The sequence below is a fragment of the Hibiscus syriacus genome, unplaced genomic scaffold (genome assembly GCF_006381635.1).
Source record: "Hibiscus syriacus cultivar Baekdansim isolate YM2019G1 unplaced genomic scaffold, ASM638163v2 tig00111096_pilon, whole genome shotgun sequence".
Taxonomy (NCBI): domain Eukaryota; kingdom Viridiplantae; phylum Streptophyta; class Magnoliopsida; order Malvales; family Malvaceae; genus Hibiscus; species Hibiscus syriacus.
This window is the reverse complement of record NW_024062981.1, coordinates 1,117,681-1,141,927: the sequence shown is the minus strand read 5'-3', so window position 1 is coordinate 1,141,927 and position 24,247 is coordinate 1,117,681. Positions and strand designations below refer to the sequence as shown.

The window sequence follows — 24,247 nt, the reverse complement described above, 5'->3', positions numbered from 1 at the left end:
ACTTCAACTACATTTTCCTTAAGCCTAGAGGATACCAAGATACCCACCCCATTTCTAGCGTTATCTACGCCTGAATACCACAACTTGTACCCATTACACTCTCTGGCACGAGCCCCTTTCCACCTAGTCTCCTGAATACATGCAAAATCTATTTTCCTATTACTAAGTACGTCGGTCAGCTCCAACAACCTAGCATTTAATGTGCCTACATTCAACGAACAAACTCTAAGTCTAGTCTCCTTGACACCACTCTGTCGAGCCCTCCCCCTATACGCCCTATGGGATCTAAAAGAAGGACATGACCTTAAGTAATCATCTATAGTCGAAGCTATGAGGAACTATGAAAAAGGAATCCAAAGAAGACAGAAGATGCACCAATAAAACGCTAGAGAATTGAGGGGTACTAAGAAGCCTAGTTGGTTACTTAATAGGATTTTAAGACAAATTAACACTATCTTACTTAACTTTAGGCCAACAACTAGAAACCAAAGATTGGATTTATATCTTACTTAAAAATGTAAACGTAAGATACAAAGGTCATTTTTATCTTTGTATCCGAATCCGAACATGACAAACAGATTTAACTTATTTAACACCCAAGATCTATAACTTTTAAAACATCAACAGATTTGATTTAATAAATTTCTAGCTACTATAAACAAGACTAAAAATATAAGGCAAAAGAAATCAATCAAATGCTAACTTTAACAGGCAGATCTCACTAGAATAACATAGAATCATATTATTCAAAACCAAGAACCCGAGTTAACTATCAAACGCTAACAAAAATAGTAAGGGGAAAAACAACTGAAATTGTTGGGATATATATAAAAAGAAAGGCTGAACAATGCTTAAACTTTTTAGCAGATACTTTTTGACTTGAACATTTATACTCCGAGTATATCTAACTTCAACTTCTCTATAGTTTTGTTTTTTCTTTTTCTTTCAACTAGATGATAAAATTTAGGTTCTTTTTCAAAAATATAAAACACAACCCTAAATTAATAAAATCAACCAAAAATATCACAAGCAAGAACACGATAGAATCAGATCTATGAAGAATAGGCAGCGTCAGATTCGACCAGAACAAAAAAACCAGATGACTGCCTTATTTGGGATAACAGAAACTTAAAAACAAGAAAAAGGTAAAAGAGGGGAAAATACCGGTGGAGGAACGGCCGTGACAAAATAAGAAAAAGCCTAGAAGAGATAGATGGATGAAACCTGAGATAAGATGGAACTGGGGAGTCGTCCTTCAACGAAAGCCTCATAGTTGGATTAGATCGGGGATCGGAAAATAGAATTTAACCGTTGTATAAAATAAAAAAAATCTACCACTCCGAAAGTTGTTAGAAGAGTTTCCTATATTATGCAACGATTTATTTGAAATTTCCTACAATCACATGGTTTAACAATCACTACTACTAATAAAAAAGAGATAGGTCTAAATCCAACCAACGCGTTTGGCCCAACCCATGAGTAAATAATTAAAGTTGAAAATCCATCGAAAATTTTGAAATGTCGAAATCGATGTATTTTCCCACCTAAAATTAACCGCCATTTCATTTTCCGGCATTTAAAATGACAACCAAATCTCAAGGTAATTATAAACCCATAAATCTTATCCCTGTTGTTTCGTACTTCTACCATTTCTTCACCTTCAGGCTTCCAATTCCTTTCGGTGTCTCAGGTATCTCTTCCCATCACCTTTTTATTTCCTCTACTACGTTATCATATTTTATCGGTTCAAATTTATAAGGTTCTGAGAATTTCTTTGACTAGATCTGATTACTATTTAGCAGATCTGAGTTATGGTAATGTTGTTTTAGTGTTATTTTTATTTCCTTTTGGTTTTCTGTATGAATTGAAGCTTGAATGTGTGTGTGTTTTTTTAAGGAGAACGAAGATGGCAGGAAAAGGTGGAAAGGGGCTTTTGGCGGCGAAAACAACCGCATCTAACAAGGATAAAGATAAGAAGCGACCGGTTTCTCGTTCATCTCGCGCCGGAATTCAGGTTTTTATTCTCTACATTTACTACCATTTATTTGGTTTTACACCAAGAAGTAGCATCGTTCAGGAACTATAAAACAAAGAAATGGAGCAAATCGAGAATGCATGCTTTGTGTTCGTTTTTGTCGGTTTGATAATTGTAGATCTTTGAACTTTTTTATTGAAAATAATATGAAATAATTCGTCTTTCCAAATTTAGGTATTATAAGCATAAGAGAGAGAACATTTAAAGTTTTTTTTTTAAAAAAAAACTCGTGGTTGATGATTGAGACATTTGCAAGTTGTGCATCACTCAGATGTCAAAACACCTGGTTCTTCATATTATTCGTTAAAGGATCAAATTTGAGTCCTGAATGATTTCTTTGAAAATTCTGGAGTTGACTTAATTGAGTACTGAACTTTCCTCTCATTCCAAAGCTATTCAGCATGTTTTCTGTACTGTTCTTCCATGTTACAACCCAGAGCGACCTTTTTCCTTCCTACTTTCACATTTTTGTACATATTTAGTAGGTTTAGGAGTGTTCTGAATTATGAAACTTTCATTCTTCTTTTGGTATATGACTTTTCAATGATTTGTAGTTCTTGGTTTAGCCTTGTGGAAAAGAAGCCCAGTTTATTGAAATTTCGAGGCTGGTTGGGTTTGAGCATTTAAGTTTCTAGTTCTGTCCATTGTGTTTCATTTCTACTTTCCTCACGAATTTCTTTATTGCATTTTCAAGTACCAAGATAAACCTTGCACTTGATGCGTTTCAGTCAGCTAAGTATCTACGCCTATAGTGTCATTTTTCATCTTTAACTAGATCATATTGTTTCTATGCCATGAATCAAACAAATTTACTGTGGTTACATGTACTTGGTTAATTCTATTTATATAATTGTAGTATTTGTTGTTTCTCCAATAAGACCATAGCAAAAGTTTTTTTCCCACCTGGTATTTGGGGTATGATTCCTAGTAGTAGCTAGCCCCCTTATAAGCTTTATTGTTTCCTGATACTAGTTCCCCGTGGGTCGTATCCACCGTCAACTCAAATCTCGGGCTTCCGCAAATGGCAGAGTTGGTGCCACAGCCGCTGTTTACCTGGCCTCTATCCTCGAGTACCTGACGGCTGAGGTTCTCGAGTTGGCCGGAAATGCAAGCAAGGATCTGAAAGTGAAAAGAATCACCCCAAGGCATCTGCAGCTGGCTATTAGGGGGGATGAAGAGCTTGACACTCTCATCAAGGGCACCATTGCTGGTGGTGGTGTGATCCCTCACATTCACAAATCCCTCATCAACAAAATCACCAAAGAATAGTAATGCCTGATTTCAACTAGATGTTTATTTTCCAGTACCTTTTATCCGCTTGTCATGCGTCTTCTGTGTTATGTGTAGGCTTTGTTTAATATGCCTAGAACATCTGGTCAGTGTATATGTTTGTTGGAACTCTCTAGGGTTTGTTTTTTTGAAGTTGTGATCTTTGTTTAGAGTAGGAATGGCGCTTGTTGGGTACCTTTAATTGAGGTTTCCTTGAATATTTTATCGGATTATGGCCGTGAAGTTCTAATATGAGCTTAGTTCGAATATGTGGGTAACGGCAACAATTTGCTTCTCTTTTATTTTGATTAATAATTAAAGTCCAATTTTGTTTAATTGGTTTTATTTCCTTTAAATCACCCACTTTGTTCATATTACAAACATGGAAGGACTAAATAAGTAAATAAAAATATTGATTGATTGCACGGCTTTCACATGACTTTAAGTAAGTTTCATGAGAATTTTCTTTTAAGAATGCCTTGTAATCCAATGTAAGGAAATCAGTCAAGTCAAGGGATTAAATTATTGACACTAAAAGTAGAAGGATTCAATTTTAATTGTGCAAAGCATACAAGAACTTATGGCGAAATTAGACCTTTTGTTCAACACATTTGTAGATTCTAGTATAGGGCTGAATTACTTTGCCAAGAAATGGCTTTTCTGTACCTAGAGGCCACTTGTTTTCCGGAAAAGAGCAAAACAAAAACGACCACCCTGATGTGATATTGGGAAGCATTGGAATTATCAATTTAATACCTTGCCGACATAGAAGAAAAAAATTATTATATTATAATTAAAAGTGATTATTGATACAATTGAATTAAATAAGAAAATTTAAATTAATCTTGATGAATTTTATCTTAAAATTTAATTTTTTTTGAGATGAGTGAAGTTTATGAAATTTAAATTGTTTTTATTTTTTAATGATGATAATTGGATTTTATTAATCAGAATAATAAAATGAATCATAATTACAACTTATCCAAACATAAAAAGAAAATTGAAGACAATAGTAAAAAAATCATATAAAAATAAAAATATTAAACTCAAAGAAACTAATAAAAATGAAATATTTTATTGAGAATGACAACCAACATTAAAAGAAGTCATTAAGAAAATAACATTCATAAAAACTATTTAACATGCTGTTTCGCTCTACAATTCTAATTATATCAGTAAATAATATTTCACCAAAGAGGAAATTGAACTATATCTGACCACTGACAAACCAATTAGAAAATAAATATTGTGATGGTTTTTGTGCAAGCACAAAAAACGATCACAGAGATATACAAAAAAAACGTACCAAAAGCTATAAGAATTGTGCCTCGATAGTATAGAAAAACGTATCAAAAAGGCATAAAAAATGTATCTCAATGATAGATATTCTTATTAAAAAAAAACCTCAAGAAAAAAGACATAGTGTAAAAAAATAAAAGAACTAATAATCACTGACGGACGACAATCAACATTAAATTAAATGTCACCGCCGACTAAACAAAAATAAAAAATGGAAGGTGATACAAAAATTTTTGGAGAGAAAACTAGTTTAAGGAAATGGAGACACAACTTCTAAGATTGAGTAAATATTATAGTATCAATTGATCGAAGTTAACGACTTTCTCTAATCATTACATACATATATACATATATCTTTATATTTTTATATTATAATATTATTTAATAAATTAAAAATCATCTAAAATTATAAAATATAATTACAATTTTATTATTTTAAAGAAGATATTCGAGAGAAAGTGTTTGATGAAAGTATAAATGAATTACGGAGTTGATAGGGGTAAATATTTGTTTGTAAAAAAGTTACAAAAAAGTTGAATTGAATAAAATACAAAGTTCAGAGACTAAATTGTAAAAGGAGTAAATATGTTTTTTTAATAGTATGAGTGATTATAATGCGATATATGCTAATATTCCCTTTTAATTATTGACAACACACTATCTACGAACATAATTGTTTGAATTTATGACTTTTATGATGTACAATATTCTCTTTAACCATTGAAGTAACTAGATAAGTTCAAAAAATAAGAATTGAAATTACATGAATATTCTATAATGTTTTTTTGTAAGTAAAATAGAGTTTAAGCCTAAGCTCTTATATGTATCCTTCTTAGAGGATCAAGTTTATAACAGGAGGTGGGTTCTGGAGGAGATGCACCTCGAAGTCAGTGGATTTAGTCATCTTGGCCAACATGTCGGCTACTCGATTATTTTTACGTTGTACATGGTAGTATTAGATGTCCCATCTTTTCTTCTTTAGCTCCCAAATATGTTGAAGAATGATAAGGTTTCTCTTGTCTGAAGATTTGTTCTTTATGAGTCGAATAGTGTCTAGGCTGTCTGTTTTCACTATTAATTTTTTGGTACCAGCTTCCCATGCAGTTTGCATTCCCAAGTAGGCTCTTCACTGTTCCGTCTCAGTTATCGAGCAGACTCCAATAAATTTGTAGTATCCTAATATCTATTTGCCACTATGGTCTCTTAATACACCTCTACATTTCGCTTTTCCTTGAGATAGACTCCAACATGCATCTGAGTTTACTTTAATCCAACCAGTAGGGGTTTCTTCCATTGATCTTGTTCCCTATTCAAGTTGTTATTATTCGTCACTTTGGACTGGTCTTGAAAGGAGGTTTTTGAATGCAACGCTTGAATGCTCATGGCTTGTAGTTTACTGCTTCTTTCAAGGACTGTGCCATTGTCCTCTAAAGGGGAGTTGAAGGCTATAGCATTTCTTAAGTGCCACAGGTTCCAAAAGACCGCTCCAAATAGAAGGTCCCAGTTGTGATGGTCGGTAACTAAGATGTTTGATTATTTTAGGTTAACTAGGATCCATATGGGGATGTCCATAGTTAGAAAGTCTTCTTGCTTATCTGGTTTGACAAGTGTTGTGTAACACCCTAAATTGGGCCACCAATGCAACCCCTGATTTTCAAAACCTATTTATTTTATTTTTAAACATATTGATTGTATCATAATAAAACATAAATAATTTTTATAAAAATATTTTAAAAACCGAAGCTCTGTGACACATAATTTAAAACCAAAATAAAATAACACTGAGTTTAAAAAACTAAATACATGAGTAAGGTTCTATGAATACACATGGCCACTAAAGCAACAATAAAATACTCTTTCGGAGATGCTGAAAGTCTTGCTATGATGGTGCTATACGAACAGCTCAAGTTACTGATCTGTAGAGAAAAAACATCCAAATGTTGAGCTTACAAAACCCATCAGTATAATCGCTAATCTATAGTAGCATAAGAATTTCATAAACAGAAGCATGCTGAAGATATGGTACTAAGCAATAGGTGCAAGCATGACCTAGATCAAGTGCTGCCTATTTAATGCTTTTCTACTCTATCACTGAAGTAGGAGTCTCACGGTTCCTTTAGTTCTCTACTAAGAGTCTCGCCATGAGTACACCACTGAAGAGTCTACTGAAGAGTCTCTAACCCTAATGACTGAACATGCTACGCTTTATCTAAATTCCACACTGATACTCACGTGCATCATCTGAATCCAAACCTGACATATTGTACATTATCTGAATGCAATTCTGACTAGTATTTGGTCTCACATAGCCTTTAGACACTAGTTATTGAGGGAACCTCTGTGTCATATAACATCAGTATAATTCTCACAAACATACTGAATGATCTCATGGTCCTTACATAGCTATCAGGTAGATCACTAAGAGGAACCCGGTGACATATAACATCGATACAATTCCCGCAGAATTTGAAGCATTGGCTTGGTCTTACATAGCCTTCAAGCCAAGCTTTAACATATCTGACATATTGAACTGATGTGACTATACATGCATAACTGACACAAATGGACATGGGATAGGTTTGGTGATGTGGTCAGAGGAATTTACGTGCATATAAGAGCAACACCCCAACCTACCTTGAATACGAAATATGTAGACACCCGTTTTTGTCCGGGTTATAAATATTATTATTATTATTAATTATTATATTTTACATTTGCAGGCTTTGAGACCCATTACAAGTTACAACCTAGTTCAAGCCCAAGACCCAGATCCAGACCCGTGTTCAGCACAGACCCGACCATGAACATCACAAATTGCCATCTTCAGCATATCACATGAAACCTGCAACAAATCCATAGCCAAATATCTCCAAAGTCAACAAACATAATAAACACCGAAAATGTCATCAAAGTCAATATCTAAACCTATCAAAATCTCACCAAATGTAGAGAAAATGAACATGCAAAGGGCAAGGGATTCGGTGAAGAAAATGGAGATAAAATCAGAGGGGAATTATCATAAAAAAGGGAGAGAGGAAAGGGGACAATTGGAGCAGGAAATTTTCATCAAACAACGAGGTAACCATTCTAACAGGGGAATTTATTGTAACGGGGTCTTCTTCTATTAAATTCGAAACAGAAAAATGAAAAAAAGAGTTCTTTCTCCATGTATTCAGGCATCAAGCAATGTAACAAGAGGATTCTCTCTCATTTGAAAGTAGTAAACAAGGTCTCATCATTTCTTATATTCAATTTTCCCATTTCATTTAGAAGCAACATATTATTTTTATTTCTTTTGATTAACGATCCAACAAGAAAAAGAAAGCTTTTGATTCATTACCTGAGAGTCATCTGATCTCTCCGGAGTTACAAGGGTCTCATGATTCACGACATGGAACAAGAACAATGGACATGAAAAATGAGAGAACCCAAAATAAAAAAAATCCATCAAAACACATGAGAAAATATAAAGGAAAAAAGGGAAAATCCAAAGGAAACCTTACCTCTTATGCGATAACAGCCTTTGTGCCTTCATCGGAGGAAGTAAATGTCTTCAACAATCGAAGGTAACGCTCTTATAGGTTTGGGTTGTTTGGGTTTGAAGAATCTTTGAGTTTATTGACGGATTGTAAGGCCAGAAGAGGGTTGATTTAGAGGCTACATTTGAAAGGGAGCAGAGGGTCTTGAGGACTAAGAGTCTTTCATGGTGGCTTAAGAGTCGTTTTAGAGGTTAGACGAGAGAAAGAGTAAGACGGGGTCGACGTAGGTTCGGTTGTGAGACAATCCGTTACCTCTGGTGGCAACCGACGTGAGTATAACGCCAATGAACTGGGGATTGGGTTCCAATGGCGCTGTGATGGGGAAAGTAATAGAGAGTTGCGGCTATGGGTTTAGTTTCAATTTAGGTTAGGCTTAATGTTTTAATTAATATATATATTAAAAATTTTGGGTTAATTAATATTTAACCATCATAGCTTAAGGGTAAACTTATTTTTTGGTCCCCATTGAAGTTTCACGTTACTCTCCTGGTGCTTTTCATATTTGATGTTTAAGTTATGATAACGTATCTTTATTCATGTTCATTAAGCCACATTATATATTGTTTTATTGAATGCGAGTCTTATATGGATATTTGTTTTTTTTAAATCCTTCATGTGTATGATGAATAGTTCGTATTTATACACATGTATGGGTATGTAGGCACATATTTTACATCTTGCGAATAACTTTATAATGTGTATTTACATGTAGGTACATTACATAGGCGTTTCTATTTTAAGTAATAGCTATTCATATCAGTTTTTCCCTCGCTAAATCATATTTATTAATTTCATGTATAAAATTGCGTACATTTACTTAATTTTTTAGCATGTAGATTAAATTGTATATATTTTCAATTTCTATGTATGATTATCCTCATGTGCATAACTCGATCTAATTACATAATCGGATTAAGGGTAATGCCCTTTTAATTTAAAATTGTTTAAATGACTTTTCTTAACTCACTAGAGAGCCATTTTAGACGATTTAAAATTAAAAGTGTATCCTATCAGTGACACCTAAAATATTGATTCCCCACTTTAAAATTTGAATGTAAAAGAAAAAGAAATGTTCGGCTATTTAAATTTGTTGAGAAGAGGTCGTTAGAACTCACGTAAAGATCTGGTCTAAATATTTTTAAACAATCTTTATCTTTCTAAAAGGCTTGGTAATTTTAATTTAATTTATTTTGGTATTTTTAGATATTGTAAAAATTCACATTTTTGTTGTTTTAAAGGATCATAAACCAAGTTAAATTCGAATTTGTAATTTTCATTGCAAATACATTAATTAATCGACTAGGTACCGATTTAGGGCGTTGTGGGGGTGCTAATCCTTCCCCATGCGTAACCGACTCCCAAACTCAGATTTTGGTAACGCAGACCACAATTTGTCATTTTAATTAAAATTATGTTTTATTTAAAATGGCAAAATATTTTTGGGTACCCAATCACACCCTAATCAAAGATTGGTGGCGGCATACGTTTTTATTTTCAAAAGAATCCCAAAATTTTCAAAACGAGAGGTTTTAAATCACATTTATTTTTTAATTAAAAATCAATTCATAAAGAGATAATTAAAAATGATGTGGCTTTTCAAAATCTCAAATCTAAGGAAAAAATCGTTTCGATAGCTTGGTGACTCCGCTGAAGATTTTTTTAGAGAGTTAGGCCGATAGTCGATTAATTAATTATCTTTGCAGACGAAAGTTATAAATTCGCTCTGATTTGGTTTTTGATCCCTTGTTTGTAATAAATAGTTGTACATGGTAGTATTAGATGTCCCATCTTTTCTTCTTTAGCACCCAAATATGTTGAAGAATGATAAGGTTTCTCTTGTCTGAAGATTTGTTCTTTATGAGTCGAATAGTGTCTAGGCTGTCTGTTTTCACTATTAATTTTTTGGTACCAGCTTCCCATGCAGTTTGCATTCCCAAGTAGGCTCTTCATTGTTCTGTCTCAGTTATCGAGCAGACTCCAATAAATTTGTAGTATCCTAATATCTATTTGCCACTATGGTCTCTTAATACACCTCTACATCTCGCTTTTCCTTGAGATAGACTCCAACATGCATCTGAGTTTACTTTAATCCAACCAGTAGGGGTTTCTTCCATTGATCTTGTTCCCTATTCAAGTTGTTATTATTCGTCACTTTGGACTGGTCTTGAAAGGAGGTTTTTGAATGCAACGCTTGAATGCTCATGGCTTGTAGTTTACTGCTTCTTTCAAGGACTGTGCCATTGTCCTCTAAAGGGGAGTTGAAGGCTATAGCATTTCTTAAGTGCCACAGGTTCCAAAAGACCGCTCCAAATAGAAGGTCCCAGTTGTGATGGTCGGTAACTAAGCTGTTTGATTAGTTTAGGTTAACTAGGATCCATATGGGGATGTCCATAGTTAGAAAGTCTTCTAGCTTATCTGGTTTGACAAGTGTTGTGTAACACCCTAAATTGGGCCACCAATGCAACCCCTGATTTTCAAAACCTATTTATTTTATTTTTAAACATATTGAATGGTATCATAATAAAACATAAATAATTTTTATAAAAACGTTTTATAAACCGGAGCTCTGTGACATAATTTAAAACCAAAATAAAATAACACTGAGTTTAAAAAACTAAATATATGAGTAAGGTTCTATGAATACACATGGCCACTAAAGCTACAGTACAATACTCTTTCAGAGATGCTGAAAGTCCTACTATGATGGTGCTATGCGAACAACTCAAGTTACTGATCTGTCGACAAAAAACATCCAAATGTTGAGCTTACAAAGCCTAGCAGTATAATTGCTAATCTATAGCAGCATAAGAATTTCATAAACATAAGCATGCTTGAATAGTAAACAAGGTCTCATCATTTCTTATATTCGATTTTCCCATTTCTTTTACAAGCAACATATTATTTTTATATCTTATGATTAACGATCCAACAAAAAAAAAGAGCTTTTGATTCATTACCTGAGAGTCATCTGAGCTATCCGGAGTCACAAGGTCTCATGTTTCACGGCATGGAACAAGTAAAATCGACATGAAAAAAGAGAGAACCCAAAATAAAAAAAATCCATCAAACCCATGAGAAAATATAAAGGAAAAAAGGGAAAATCCAAAGGAAACCTTACCTCTTCTGCGATAATAGCCTTTGTGCCTTCATCGGAGGAAGTAAACGTATTTAACAGTCGAAGGTAACACTCTTATTGTATCTCGGTTGGGGTTGTTTGGGTTTGAAGAATCGTGTTTATTGGTGGATTGTAAGGCCTGAGGAGGGTTGATTTAGAGGCTACGTTTGAAAGGGAACCGAGGGTCTTGAGGACTAGGAGTCTTTCATGGTGGCTTAAGAGTCGTTTTAGAGGTTAGACGATAAAAAGTGTAGGACGGGGTTGACGTAGGTTTGGTTGTGAGACAATCGATTACCTCTGACGGCAATCGACGTGAGTATAACGCCAATGAACTGGGGAGAGGGTTCCAATGGCGTTGTGATGGGGAAAGCAGAGAGTTGGGGAAAAGAATAGAGAGATGCGGCTATGGGGTTTAGTTTCAATTTAGGTTAGGCTTAATGTTTTAATTAATATATATATTAAAAGTTTTGGGTTAATTAATATTTAACCATCATAGCTTAAGTGTAAAATTATTTTTTGGTCCCCATTGAAATTTCACGTTACTCTCCTGGTGCTTTTCATATTTGATGTTTAAGTTATGATAACATATCTTTATTCATGTTCATTAAGCCACATTATATATTGTTTTATTGAATGCGAGTCTTATATGGATATTTGTTTTTTTTTAAATCCTTCATATGTGTATGATGAATAGTTCGTATTTATACACGTGTATGGGTATGTAGGCACATATTTTACATCTTGCGAATAACTTTATAATGTGTATTTACATGTAGGTACATTACATAGGCGTTTCTATTTTAAGTAATAGCTATTCATATCAGTTTTTCCCCCGCTAAATCATATTTATTGATTTCATGTATAAAATCGCGTACATTTACTTAATTTTTTAGCATGTAGATTAAATTGTATATATTTTCAATTTCTATGTATGATTATCCTCATGTGCATAACTCGATCTAATTACATAATCGGATTAAGGGTAATACCATTTTAATTTAAAATTGTTTAAATGGCTTTTCTTAACTCACTAGAGAGCCATTTTAGACGATTTAAAATTAAAAGTGTATTACATCAGTGACACATAAAATATTGATTTCTCACTTTAAAATTTGAAAGTGAAAGAAAAAAAATGTTCGGCTATTTAAATTTATTGAGAAAAGGTCGTTAGAACTCACCTAAAGATCTGGTCTCAATATTTTTAAACAATCTTTATCTTTCTAAAAGGCTTGGCAATTTTAATTTAATTTATTTTGGTATTTCTGGATATTGTAAAATTCACATTTTTGTTGTTTTAAAGGATCATAAACCAAGTTAAATTCGAATTTGTAATTTTCATTGCAAAGACATTAATTAATTGACTAGGTATCGATTTAGGGCGTTGTGGGGGTGCTAATCCTTCCCCATGCGTAACCGACTCTTGAACTCGGATTTTGGTAACACAAACCATAATTTGTCGTTTTTATTAAAATTATGTTTTATTTAAAATGACAAAACATTTTTGGGTGCCCAATCACACCCTAATCAAAGATTGGTGGCGACTCCTCGAATCATACGTTTTTATTTTCAAAAGAATCCCAAAATTTTTGAAACGAGAGGTTTTAAATCACATTTTTTTTAATTAAAAATCAATTCATAAAGAGATAATTAAAAATGATGTGGCTTTTCAAAATCTCAAATCTAAGGAAAAAATCGTTTCGACAGCTTGGTGACTCCGTTGGGGATTTTTTTAGAGAGTCAGGCCGATAGTCGATTAATTAATTGTCTTTGCAGATGAAAGTTATAAGTTTGCTCTGATTTGGTTTTTGATCCCTTGTTTGTAATAAATAGTTGTACTAACGTGTGTTTACATGTTTCAGGTTTCTGACCTTCACTTTAGTCTGTTATTTTTCTTGGATTGAGGCAAAGGATTATGAGTTTTCCCTTATTGTCGCTATAACCTTTCGATATTTAGAGCCTTCTAACTGTGCTCTGTCTCGTTAGGTAGAGGTGAACGCTATGCTTACGTGAGAAAAATAACTTTTCTCCGCTTGGGCTTTAGCAAGTAACCTCTGGGGTACATATGCCTCATGTTTACGAGTGAAACATTGAGTTTCCTCACATGGACATGGGGAAATGTATCCTCTCGAATTGAACTTGATTCATTTGAGCCTATAATAGGCGAGGATCGAGGGTCTGGCAAGCCCAAAGGGGCACCATCAAAAGATAATTCGAGGACCAAAACCTCTGCCTTATACTGAATCTATGTTCGTGATTTTTCAAAAGTCACAAGGGGAAACTCATTCTAACCTCTTCCCCGAATTAATTTATTTTTCCAAGAAGTATAAGAACTAGAAAAGCATGCGGTTAGGTTTTATATTTTCGTACGAAGCATGTGAATTAGATATCATGAGGTTAGGATTTTTTGTGAGTAACAAAGCATGTGGGTAGATATCATGTTGGGTAGGATCTACTAAGGTTAGATTGAGTAGCCATCATGTGAGGGTAGGTTTTTTCTTAATAATTATCGTAATTAATATCTTGTTGTTTATCTTATGTGTACTAACCCATTTTTGTTCTATGTCTATTTTATTATGTTTTTACTGCATTTGCATCTTTATGTCATTCAAAGGTGTTAATTCGAAAGTGATTGACTAATAAGAAGGCTGGCCATATTGAGGCAAGAAATTCTCCACCATGTAGTCAAAACCGAGAGATCCAAAGATGTTCAAATGATCCATGAAGAAGGACATCCAATGAATGAAGAAATTTGAAGCTGACTGAAGATTTCCTTTAAAGGAGCAAAGGCCAAGATGTTCCCTCATAAGATAGATATAGCTATACCAAGGACGAGAAGACCCTTCATAAAGACATGAAGACCACTTCGCATTGCAGGTAAGAATGGAGATTTCAAGATTCAATCTAATGACATCCATCGTCATCAAAGGTGACAAGATACACCGACAACTTTGGGTGCAATATTAGATTCCATGAAGAGTACGACTCAAGGAAATGAAGAATCACAATTGTATTTTGACTACATGGAGTACTTATTGAATTCTTGTTGTCTAAATGAAGGTTGTTCTATAAGTGGTCACTTTTGGAATTAACACATTTTGCATTTGCATTTGGCATCCGCATTTGCATTCACATTACTTTAATTTAATCATTTTTACATGCATCAATCATGAAAATGTGAAAGCAACTCGTTAAGGATACGTGAAAGCAACGCGTGTTAGAAGGATCGAGAGAATTCAAGAGTAAAAGTTGGAAAAGGATTAGGAAGTCAATTACAAAGACCGATGAATCCAATATGCCCTATTACTAAAAGAGATCGGTTTAGTTTGGGGTATCAGTCAACTTTGAAGGAAAAACTTAGAGGCATCAATAAAAGTCAGGAATTGAGAAATGCGAGATTGACTGGTGAGGACCCAAGTTGGGAACCCATGACATTCCCGCCAGTAAGCAACACTTTCATATCAGGAGGGCATATATTTCAAAGGAATTCGAGGAGTAATGAAGTGATGGTTGAGATTGCCTTGGAGGATATAGGAGTTAATGTTATAACCAATGAGGAGTTTGAAGAAATGAGAGCTACGGGCATTTACCCTGCACCGCCGGGCTTCATGTTGAAAAATTGGACCGTAGAAGAACTGCCTGTAGTTTACAAGTCTTTTATAGAATAATGCACTAGAACTTTTCCCTGTTGTTTATACCCTGGGGAAATGGGTGATTTTCTGTAAAGGGTTAAGCTATTTGTTTTTACTTACTTTCAATAAATGATGCATTCCATTAGTTTAAAATTGCAAACATTCTCCCATGCATTTTTCATTTCTTTGTTATATATATATGTATGTATTATTTCTTTCTATTTATTTATATGGGTAAAAATCCTTCCATATGTATATATGTATATATATATTCTCTTTAGTTTTTCTTTCAGGAACTTAAATATCAATAATATGAATGCTAATGACCCTGACCCAGAGAATAATTTCGAGAAGCCATATGTCAAGGAGAAATCAAAGATTGTGATGATAATGAGGGATGTGAACTACCTTTTGAATTTTTAAAAATAGTGGAATATGAAGATAAATAGATTCTGCCTCATGAAGAGCTTACTGAGATTTTGAATTTGGGGACGGATGAGGATAAGAGAGAAGTAAAGATTGGTACCACTATGTCTGTTGAAGGACGACAATATTTGATAGAATTGCTTCAAGAATGCAATGATGTGTTTACTTAGTCATACGAAGATATGCCAAATTTAGATACAGAATTGGTTATCCACAAACTGCTGATAAAGCCTGAGTGTAAGCTTGTACAATAAAGAAAATAAAAAGAATGAGACCTGAGATGCAACTCAAAATTAAAGAAGAAGTGACAAAACAATTTAATGGCGATTTCTTATGATGGCTAAATATCCTGAGAGGGTGGTGAATATTGTCCCAGTGCCAAAGAAGAATGGGAAAGTTCGAATATGTGTCAACTAAAGAGATCTCAACAGAGCTAGTCCAAAGGATAATTTTCCTTTGCCACATATAGAAACTTTAATAGAAAACACTACCGGGAATTCTTTATTCTCATTTATGGATGGTTTCTCTGGCTATAATCAAATTAAAATACAACCTAAAGATATGGAGAAAACGACGTTTGTCACTATATGAGGAACGTTCTGTTATAAGGTCATGCCATTTGGATTGAAGAATGCAGAGGTAACATATCAGAGGGCCATGATGACGTTATTTCATAGAAGTTTATGTCGATGATATGATCGTCAAGGCCAAGATAGAGGAGGAACATATTGAGAATTTAAGAAAGCTCTTTCAAAGATTAAGAATATGCCAACTAAAACTTAACCCATGTAAGTGTACTTTTAGGGTGATATCTGGAAATCTTTTGGGATTCGTAATAAGCCGAAGAGGAATTGGAATAGAACTAAATAAAGTAAAAGCCATTTAATATTTGCCACCCCCAAGAACACAGAAAGAGATTCGAGGATTCTTGGGGAGATTGAATTATACAACTCGATTTATCTCACAGTTGATTGAAAAATGTGATCCCATATTTCGTCTTCTTTGCAAGAGTAACTCAGGAGAATGGAGTGAGGAATGTCAAGAGGCTTTTAAGGCAGTGAAGAGATATTTTTCGACTACTCCAATCTTGGCACCACCCATCTCAGGTATACCTTTAATTCTGTACTTGTCAGTTTATGAAAATTCAATGGGATGTGTGTTGGGACAACATGACCAAACTGAGAAGAAGGAGAGGGTTATCTATAATCTAGTAAGAAGTTCACTGAATGTGAAACCAGATACTCATCAATTGAAAAACTATGTTGCGCTTTAATATGGGTTACCAGAAGGCTTAGGCAGTATATGTTGTATCATACTACTTGGCTTATATCCAAGCTGGACCCGTTGAAGTATCTAACGGGTGTACCTGTATTGTCTGGAAGATTAGCCCGTTGTCAAATCCTATTGTCTGAATTTGATATCCAGTATGTAAGCAAGAAGGCGGTTAAAGGAAGCGCTATAGAAGAATTTAATTGCAAGTAGGGCTTTTGAATAATAGGAGCCGCTGAAGTTTGATTTTCTAGATAAAGATTTAATGGTTATTTCGGTGGAAGAAACAAATGCATCTACCAGTAAATACTGGAAGATGAACTTTGATGGTTCTTTAAATGCCTTGGGGCATAGGATTGGGGCAATCTTGGTCTCACCAGATGAATATCATTATCCTTTTACCAGTCAACTCAATTTTGATTGTACAAACAATATGGCTGGGTATGAACCTTGTGTCTTGGGTCTTAGAGTTGTTGTTGAACTCAAAGTAAAAATGCTCAAGGTATATAGGGATTTAGCTTTGGTAATCTACCAACTCAGGAGAGAATGAGAGACAAAAGATCCCAATCTTGTAGAATACCGCAAGTTGGTTATGGAGCTTGGTCAAGAAGTTAAAGAAGTAACTTGTAATTACCTCCCCAAAGAAGAGAATCAAATGGCAGATGCCTTGGCCACACTGGCAGCAACATTTAAGATGAACGAGCATTCAAATATGTCACCCATTGAAATGAAGACTTATGAGTATCCAACCCATTGTTTTAATATTGAAAAAAGAAGAAGATGGAAACCCATGGTATTATGATATCTTACAATATATAAGATATCAGAGTTATACAGAACAAGTCACTGAGAATGATAAGAGAACCATTAGAAGAATGACATCAGGGTATGTGCTTGACAGTGAGACACTATACAAGAAAAGCCTGGATCAGGTCTTGTTAAGGTGCGTGGACACGAAAGAAGCGAAGTTGGTTCTTGAAGAAGTGCATGAAGGAATATATGGTACCCATGCTAATGGGCATGAAATGGCCAGACAAATTATGAGATTTGGGTATTATTGGTCAACTATGGAAACTGGCTGCATCAATTATGCCCGAAAATGTCAAAAATATCATATTTATGGAGATAGAATGCACACCCCTCCTCGTCCGTTGCATGTGATGGTAGCTCCGTGACCATTCTCTATGTGGAGCATGGATGTTATTGGACAAATTTTGCCAAAAGCATGAAATGAACATCACTTCATTCTGGTAGAAATAGATTACTTCACCAAATAGATAGAAGCAGCATCCTATGCTAATGTTACCGAGTCCGTAGTATGTGAGTTCTTAAAGAAGGAAATCATCTGTAGATATCACTTGCGGAGAGGATTATCTATGAAAATGCATTGAATTTAAATAATAATATGATGAACTCTGTCTATGAGTAATTGAAAATAAAGCATCACAATTCCACTATTTTTCGCCCAAAGTTGAATGGAGCAGTGGAGGCAGCTAATAAGAACATTAAGAGGCTTATAGAGAAGATGACCGAGACTTATAAAGATTGGCATAAGAAGTTACCATTTTCCCTGTTTGCCTATCGAACTTCAGTACGGACGTCAACTGGGGCAAATCCGTTTTCTTTAGTTTATGGGATGAAAGTTGTTATCCTTATTAAAGTGGAAATTCCCTCGCTTCGGGTTTTGTTAGAGGTGAAGCTAAATGAGGCAGAGAGATCGAAAGCTATTTGTCATGGTCAGATGTACTAGAAGCAGATGATACGAGCACATGATAAGAAAGTTTAATTTCGAGAATTCCATGACGTAGATTTTATGCTTAGAAGGATTTTGCCTATTCAGAAGCATTTCCGAGGAAAATGGATGCCCAACTGGGAAGGACTTTATGTTGTCAAGAAAGCCTTTTCTAGGGGGAGGTCTAGTCTTAACTGAAATGGACGGATCGAAATTACCCATCCAGTGAACTCCGACACAATTAAGAGGTATTTTGCTTTAAGAAGAAAAGAGAAAAAACGAAAAAAGAGAAAAAAAAATGAAAAAATAAAGAAGAGATGAAAATATAAAAAGCAGATTTAATGTTGAAAACCCGAAAATGGCGACTTGAGTTTAGTTTTAAATTCAGAATTTGTGCATGGTGGAGGTTTTAAATTGATTTTGGAAGTGGAAATAGCTCTTGATATGGGTAACAACAATGATAGTTGATGATCAGGGTTGAGTCTAAAGATTAATGAGTCTCGATGGAAACAATTAGGGGAGAAATTGAATGTACACGAGATTCAATACTGGTTTAGGGTATCCAATAATGGGAGATTTGGGAGTTCAGAAAGAGCTTCACACTCTCAATCATCATTACAATTTTGGAGATCTTTTTGACAGAAGCTACATTTGAGTCATTCTAACGGCGTGCCAGTTCAAAAGCATTTGCATTATTGATATTTGAAGACACCTACTCTTTTGTTCTTCTACTGTTTCCAGTTAAAAGTTTGTCATGTAGTTACCTACAAATTCTTTGTATTTATATAAATAAAGAGATATATTTTCTTGTTAATTTCCCTTTTGCAAGCATCTTAGTTTGAAAAGTGAAAACATATAGCTTAACTTGAAGTACATGAGATCATTTTGTATTATTATGCAAAATGTTTTGGAAAATGCAGGTATTTTGAAGCTGACAATGGTTTTAACATGTATATTTGTATGGTTATGGGAAGCTAAAACCTTAGAATTCATAGAAACTCTCAGCCATTAATAGATGACCCAAAGAGATTGACATTTATCAAGAAGTTGGTCATGAGTACTGGTGGGTTTCAAAAAAGAAAGAAGTCAAAGTCATGTTAAGCTGAAAGATATGGTATTGAGATTGTTAACTAGGGTGAACTGGCTAAATGTTCTGTGTCCAATACGAAACTGAGTTCCATCGAGATCAAAGGAGATGGTGTTCTTTCGAAGAAGAAAATGCTTTAAATTGCATAATTGCATACATTTTAGGCATGAATAGGATCATGGCATTGTAGGATGAATTAAATATCTACAGATTTCCTAATGATAGTTGAAGATTGAAGATATTGCATCAAGATGAGGATAACTATTTTTGAAATCTTGAAAAGAATGATGACGACAAGTGAGCCAAAGTAGATTCACATATATAATGGCTTTTAGATAAGTTTTCGCGATGGAGATGAATTTTCAGAAATTTTCCCAAACTCTGATTTTTTGAATATAATATTTTCAAGAATACATTAATGATTGATAATGTTTGATTTTTAGGTTTGACCTTCGAAGAAAATCAAACTTAAGCCTTCACGAAAGAGTAGTGAAGCAAATCATCTATAAGAGAAAAGTAGTGAAGCAAATCAAGATTATTCGAGTTCTATACTCCATGAAGGAAGAGGGAGCGAACCCATTGATAGAAGATTATTCGAGTTCTATACTCCCTGAAACAAGAGGGAGCAAACCCACTAGTAGAAGATTATTCGAGTTCTATACTTCCTGAAGCAAGAGGGAGCGAACCCGTTAGCAGAAGATTATTCGAGTTCTACACTCCCTAAAGCAAGAGGGAGCGAACATGTTAGAAGAAGATTGTTCGAGTTCTATACTCCCTGAAGCAAGAGGGAGCGAACCCGTTGGCATAACATTATTCGAGTTCTATACTCCCTGAAGCAAGAGGGAGCGAACCCGTTTGCAGAAGAATATTCGAGTTCTATACTCTCTAAAGAAAGATGGAGCGAACATGTTAGCAGAAGATTGTTCGAGTTCTACACTCCTTGAAGCAAGAGGGATTGGCAGAAGATTATTCGAGTTGTATAGTACCTGAAGCAAGAGGGAGTGAACCCGTTAGCAGAAGATTGTTCGAGTTCTATACTCCTTAAAGCAAGAGGGAGCGAACCCGTTGGCAGAAGATTATTTGAGTTGTATACTACCTGAAGCAAGAGGGAGCGAACCCGTTAGCAGAAGATTGTTCGAGTTCTATACTCCCTGAAGTAAGAGGGAGCGAACCCGTTGGCAGAAGATTATTGGAGTTCTATAGTACCTGAAGCAAGAGGGAGCGAACCCGTTAGCAGAAGATTGTTCGAGTTCTACACTCCATGAAGCATGAGGGAACGAACCTGTTCGCAGAAGATTGTTCGAGTTCTATACTCCCTGAAGCAAGAGGGAGAGAACCCGCTGGTAAAAGATTTTTCGAGTTCTACTCCCTGAAGCAAGAGGGAGTGAACCCGTACGCAGAAGATTGTTCGAGTTCTACTCCTTGAAGCAAGAAGGAGCGAACTCATAGGAAAAAGATTGTTCGAGTTCTACTCCCTGAAGCAAGAGGGAGCGAACCCGCAAGTACAAGATTGTTTGAGTTCTACTCCTTGAAGCAAGAGAGAGCGAACTCGTAGGTAGAAGATTGTTCGAGGTCTAATCCCTGAAGCAAGAGGGAGCGAACCTGTAGGCAGAAGATTGTTCGAGTTCTACTCCCTGAAGCAAGAGGGAACGAACTCGTAGGAAGAAGATTGTTCAAGTTCTATACTCCATGAAGCAAGAGGGAGCGAACCCGCTGGTCGAACTTTATTCAAAGAAGAGGGAGCATATCCCTCATCAAGTTTCAAAGCACGAATATGGAACTGGTAGAAAACGTATTGTCTTTTTATCTTTGCTCTATTATTGTTAACGCAAGAATATACAAAGAGGGGCAGATGTAGACACCCATTTTTGTCCGGATTATAAATATTATTATTATTATTATTATTAATTATTATTATATTTTAGATTTGCAGACTTTGAGACCCATTACAAGCCACACTTTGGTTCAAGCCCAAGACCCGGATCCAGACCCATGTTTAGCAAAGACCTGACCATGAACATCTCAAATTGCCATCTTCAATATATCACGTGAAACCTACAACAAATCCATAGCCAAATATCTCCAAAGTCAACAAACATAATTAGCCACCGAAAATGTCATCAAAGTCAATACCTAAACCTATCAAAATCTCACCAAATGTAGAAAAAATGAACAGGCAAAGAACAAGGGATTCGGTGAAGAAAATGAAGATAAAATCATAGGGGAATTATTAGAAAAAAGGGAGAGAGGAAAGGGGATGATTGGAGCACGAAATTTTCATCAAACAATGGGGTAACTATTCGAACAGGGGGATTCATTGTAACTGGGTCTTCTTCTACTAAATTCGAAACAGAAAAATGAAAAAGAGAGTTCTTTTTCCCTGTATTCAGGCATCAAGCAATGTAACAAGAGGATTCTCTCTCATTTGAAAGTAGTAGTAAACAAGGTCTCATCATCTCTTATATTCGATTTTCCCATTTCTTTTACAAGCAACATATTATTTTTATTTTGTTTGATTAACGATCCAACAAAAAAAAAGAAAGCTTTTGATTCATTACCTGAGAGTCATCTGAGCTCTCCGGAGTCACAAGGTCTCATGATTCACGGTATGGAACAAGAACAATCGACATGAAAAAAGAGAGAACCCAAAATAAAAAAAATCCATCAAAACCCATGAGAAAATATAAAGGAAAAAAGGGAAAATCCATAGGAAACCTTACCTCTTCTGCGATAATAGCCTTTGTGCCTTCATCGGAGGAAGTAAACATCTTTAACAGTTGAAGGTAATGCTTTTATTGTATCTCGATTGGGGTTGTTTGGGTTTAAAGAATCTTTGGGTTTATTGACGGATTGTAAGGCCATAAGAGGGTTGATTTAGAGGATACGTTTGAAAGGGAGCCGAGGGTCTTGAGGACTAGGAGTCTTTCAAGGTGGCTTAAGAGTTGTTTTAGAGTTTAGACGATAGAAAGAGTAGGACGGGGTCGACGTCGGTTCGGTTGTGAGACAATCGGTTACCTCGGGTGGCAACCGACGTGAGTATAATGCCAATGAACTGGGAAGAGGGTTCCAATGGCGCTGTGATGGGGAAAGCAGAGAGTTGGGGAAAGGAATAGAGAGATGCGGCTATGAGGTTTAGTTTCAATTTAGGTTAGGCTTAATGTTTTAATTAATATATATATTAAAAATTTTGGGTTAATTAATATTTAACCATCATAGCTTAAGGGTAAAATTATTTTTTGGTCCCCATTGAAGTTTCACGTTACTCTCCTGGTGCCTTTCATATTTGATGTTTAAGTTATGATAACGTATCTTTATTCATGTTCATTAAGCCACATTATATATTGTTTTATTGAATGCGGGTCTTATATGGATATTTGTTTTTTTTTAAATCCTTCATATGTGTATGATGAATAGTTCGTATTTATACACGTGTATGGGTATGTAGGCACATATTTTACATCTTGTGAATAACTTTATAGTGTGTATTTACATGTAGGTACATTATATAGGCGTTTCTATTTTAAGTAATAGCTATTCATATCAGTTTTTCCCCGCTAAATCATATTTATTAATGTCATGTATAAAATCGCGTGCATTTACTTAATTTTTTAGCATGTAGATTAAATTGTTTATATTTTCAATTTCTATGTATGATTATCCTCATGTGCATAACTCGATCTAATTACATAATCGGATTAAGAGTAATACCCTTTTAATTTAAAATTGTTTAAATGGCTTTTCTTAACTAACAAGAGAGTCATTTTAGACGATTTAAATTAAAAGTGTATCCCATTAGTGACTCCTAAAATATTGATTCCTCACTTTAAAATTTGAAAGTGAAAGAAAAATAAATGTTCGGCTATGTAAATTTGTTGAGAAAAGGCCGTTTGAACTCACCTAAAGATTTGGTCTCAATATTTTTAAACAATCTTTATCTTTTTAAAAGGCTTGGTAATTTTAATTTAATTTATTTTGGTATTTCTAGATATTGTAAAATTCACATTTTTGTTGTTTTAAAGGATCATAAACCAAGTTAAATTCGAATATGTAATTTTCAAAGACATTAATTAATCGACTAGGTACCGATTTAGGGAGTTGTGGGGTGTTAATCATTCCACATGCGTAACCGACTCCCAAACTCAAATTTTGGAAACACATTCCAGAATTTGTCGTTTTAATTAAAATTATGTTTTATTTAAAATGGTAAAACATTTTTGGGTACCCAATCACACCCTAATCAAAGATTGGTGGCGACATACATTTTTATTTTCAAAAGAATCCCAAAATTTTTGAAACGAGAGGTTTTAAATCACATTTAATTTTTTATTAAAAATCAATTCATAAAGAGATAATTAAAAATGATGTGGCTTTTCAAAATCTCAAATCTAAGGAAAAAATTGTTTCGGCAGCTTGGCAACTCTGCTGGGGATTTTTTTTAGGGTGCTAGGCCGATAGTTGATTAATTAATTGTCTTTGCAGATGAAAGTTATAAGTTCATTCTCATTTGGTTTTTGATCCCTTGTTAGTTTTAAATTTTTGTTTGCATTCTGATTTGTAATATTGATTAACAAATAAATAGTTGTACTAACGTGTGTTTACATGTTTCAGCTTTCTGACCTTCACTTTAGTCTATTGTTTTTCTTGGATCGAGGCAAAAGATTATGAGTTTCTCCTCATTTTCGCTATAACCTTTCGATATTTAGAGCCTTCTACCTGTGCTCTGTCCCGTTAGGTAGAGGTGAACGCTACACTTACGTGAGAAAAATTACTTTTCTCCGCTTGGGCTTTAGCAAGTTACCTCTGGGGTACATATGCCTCATGTTTATGAGTGAAATATTGAGTTTCCT

The 24,247-nt window shown here is 34.7% G+C and overlaps 1 protein-coding gene across 2 annotated transcripts; it reads left to right on the top strand.

The window, feature by feature from the left end:
* The first annotated feature begins 1,626 nt into the window (after positions 1-1,626).
* Positions 1,627-3,552, top strand: LOC120152927 (histone H2A variant 1-like). 2 transcript variants are annotated; one of them, XM_039165008.1, is made up of 3 exons: positions 1,627-1,690; positions 1,897-2,014; positions 3,008-3,552. In XM_039165008.1, the coding sequence occupies exons 2-3, from the start codon at positions 1,907-1,909 to the stop codon at positions 3,302-3,304; spliced, it is 405 nt and encodes a 134-aa protein (XP_039020939.1). In that variant the 5' UTR covers positions 1,627-1,690; positions 1,897-1,906; the 3' UTR covers positions 3,305-3,552. The 2 variants fall into 2 exon arrangements, with proteins under 2 accessions (XP_039020939.1, XP_039020940.1); XM_039165009.1 differs by lacking the exon at positions 1,627-1,690 and adding an exon at positions 1,735-1,814.
* Positions 3,553-24,247: the final 20,695 nt, after the last annotated feature.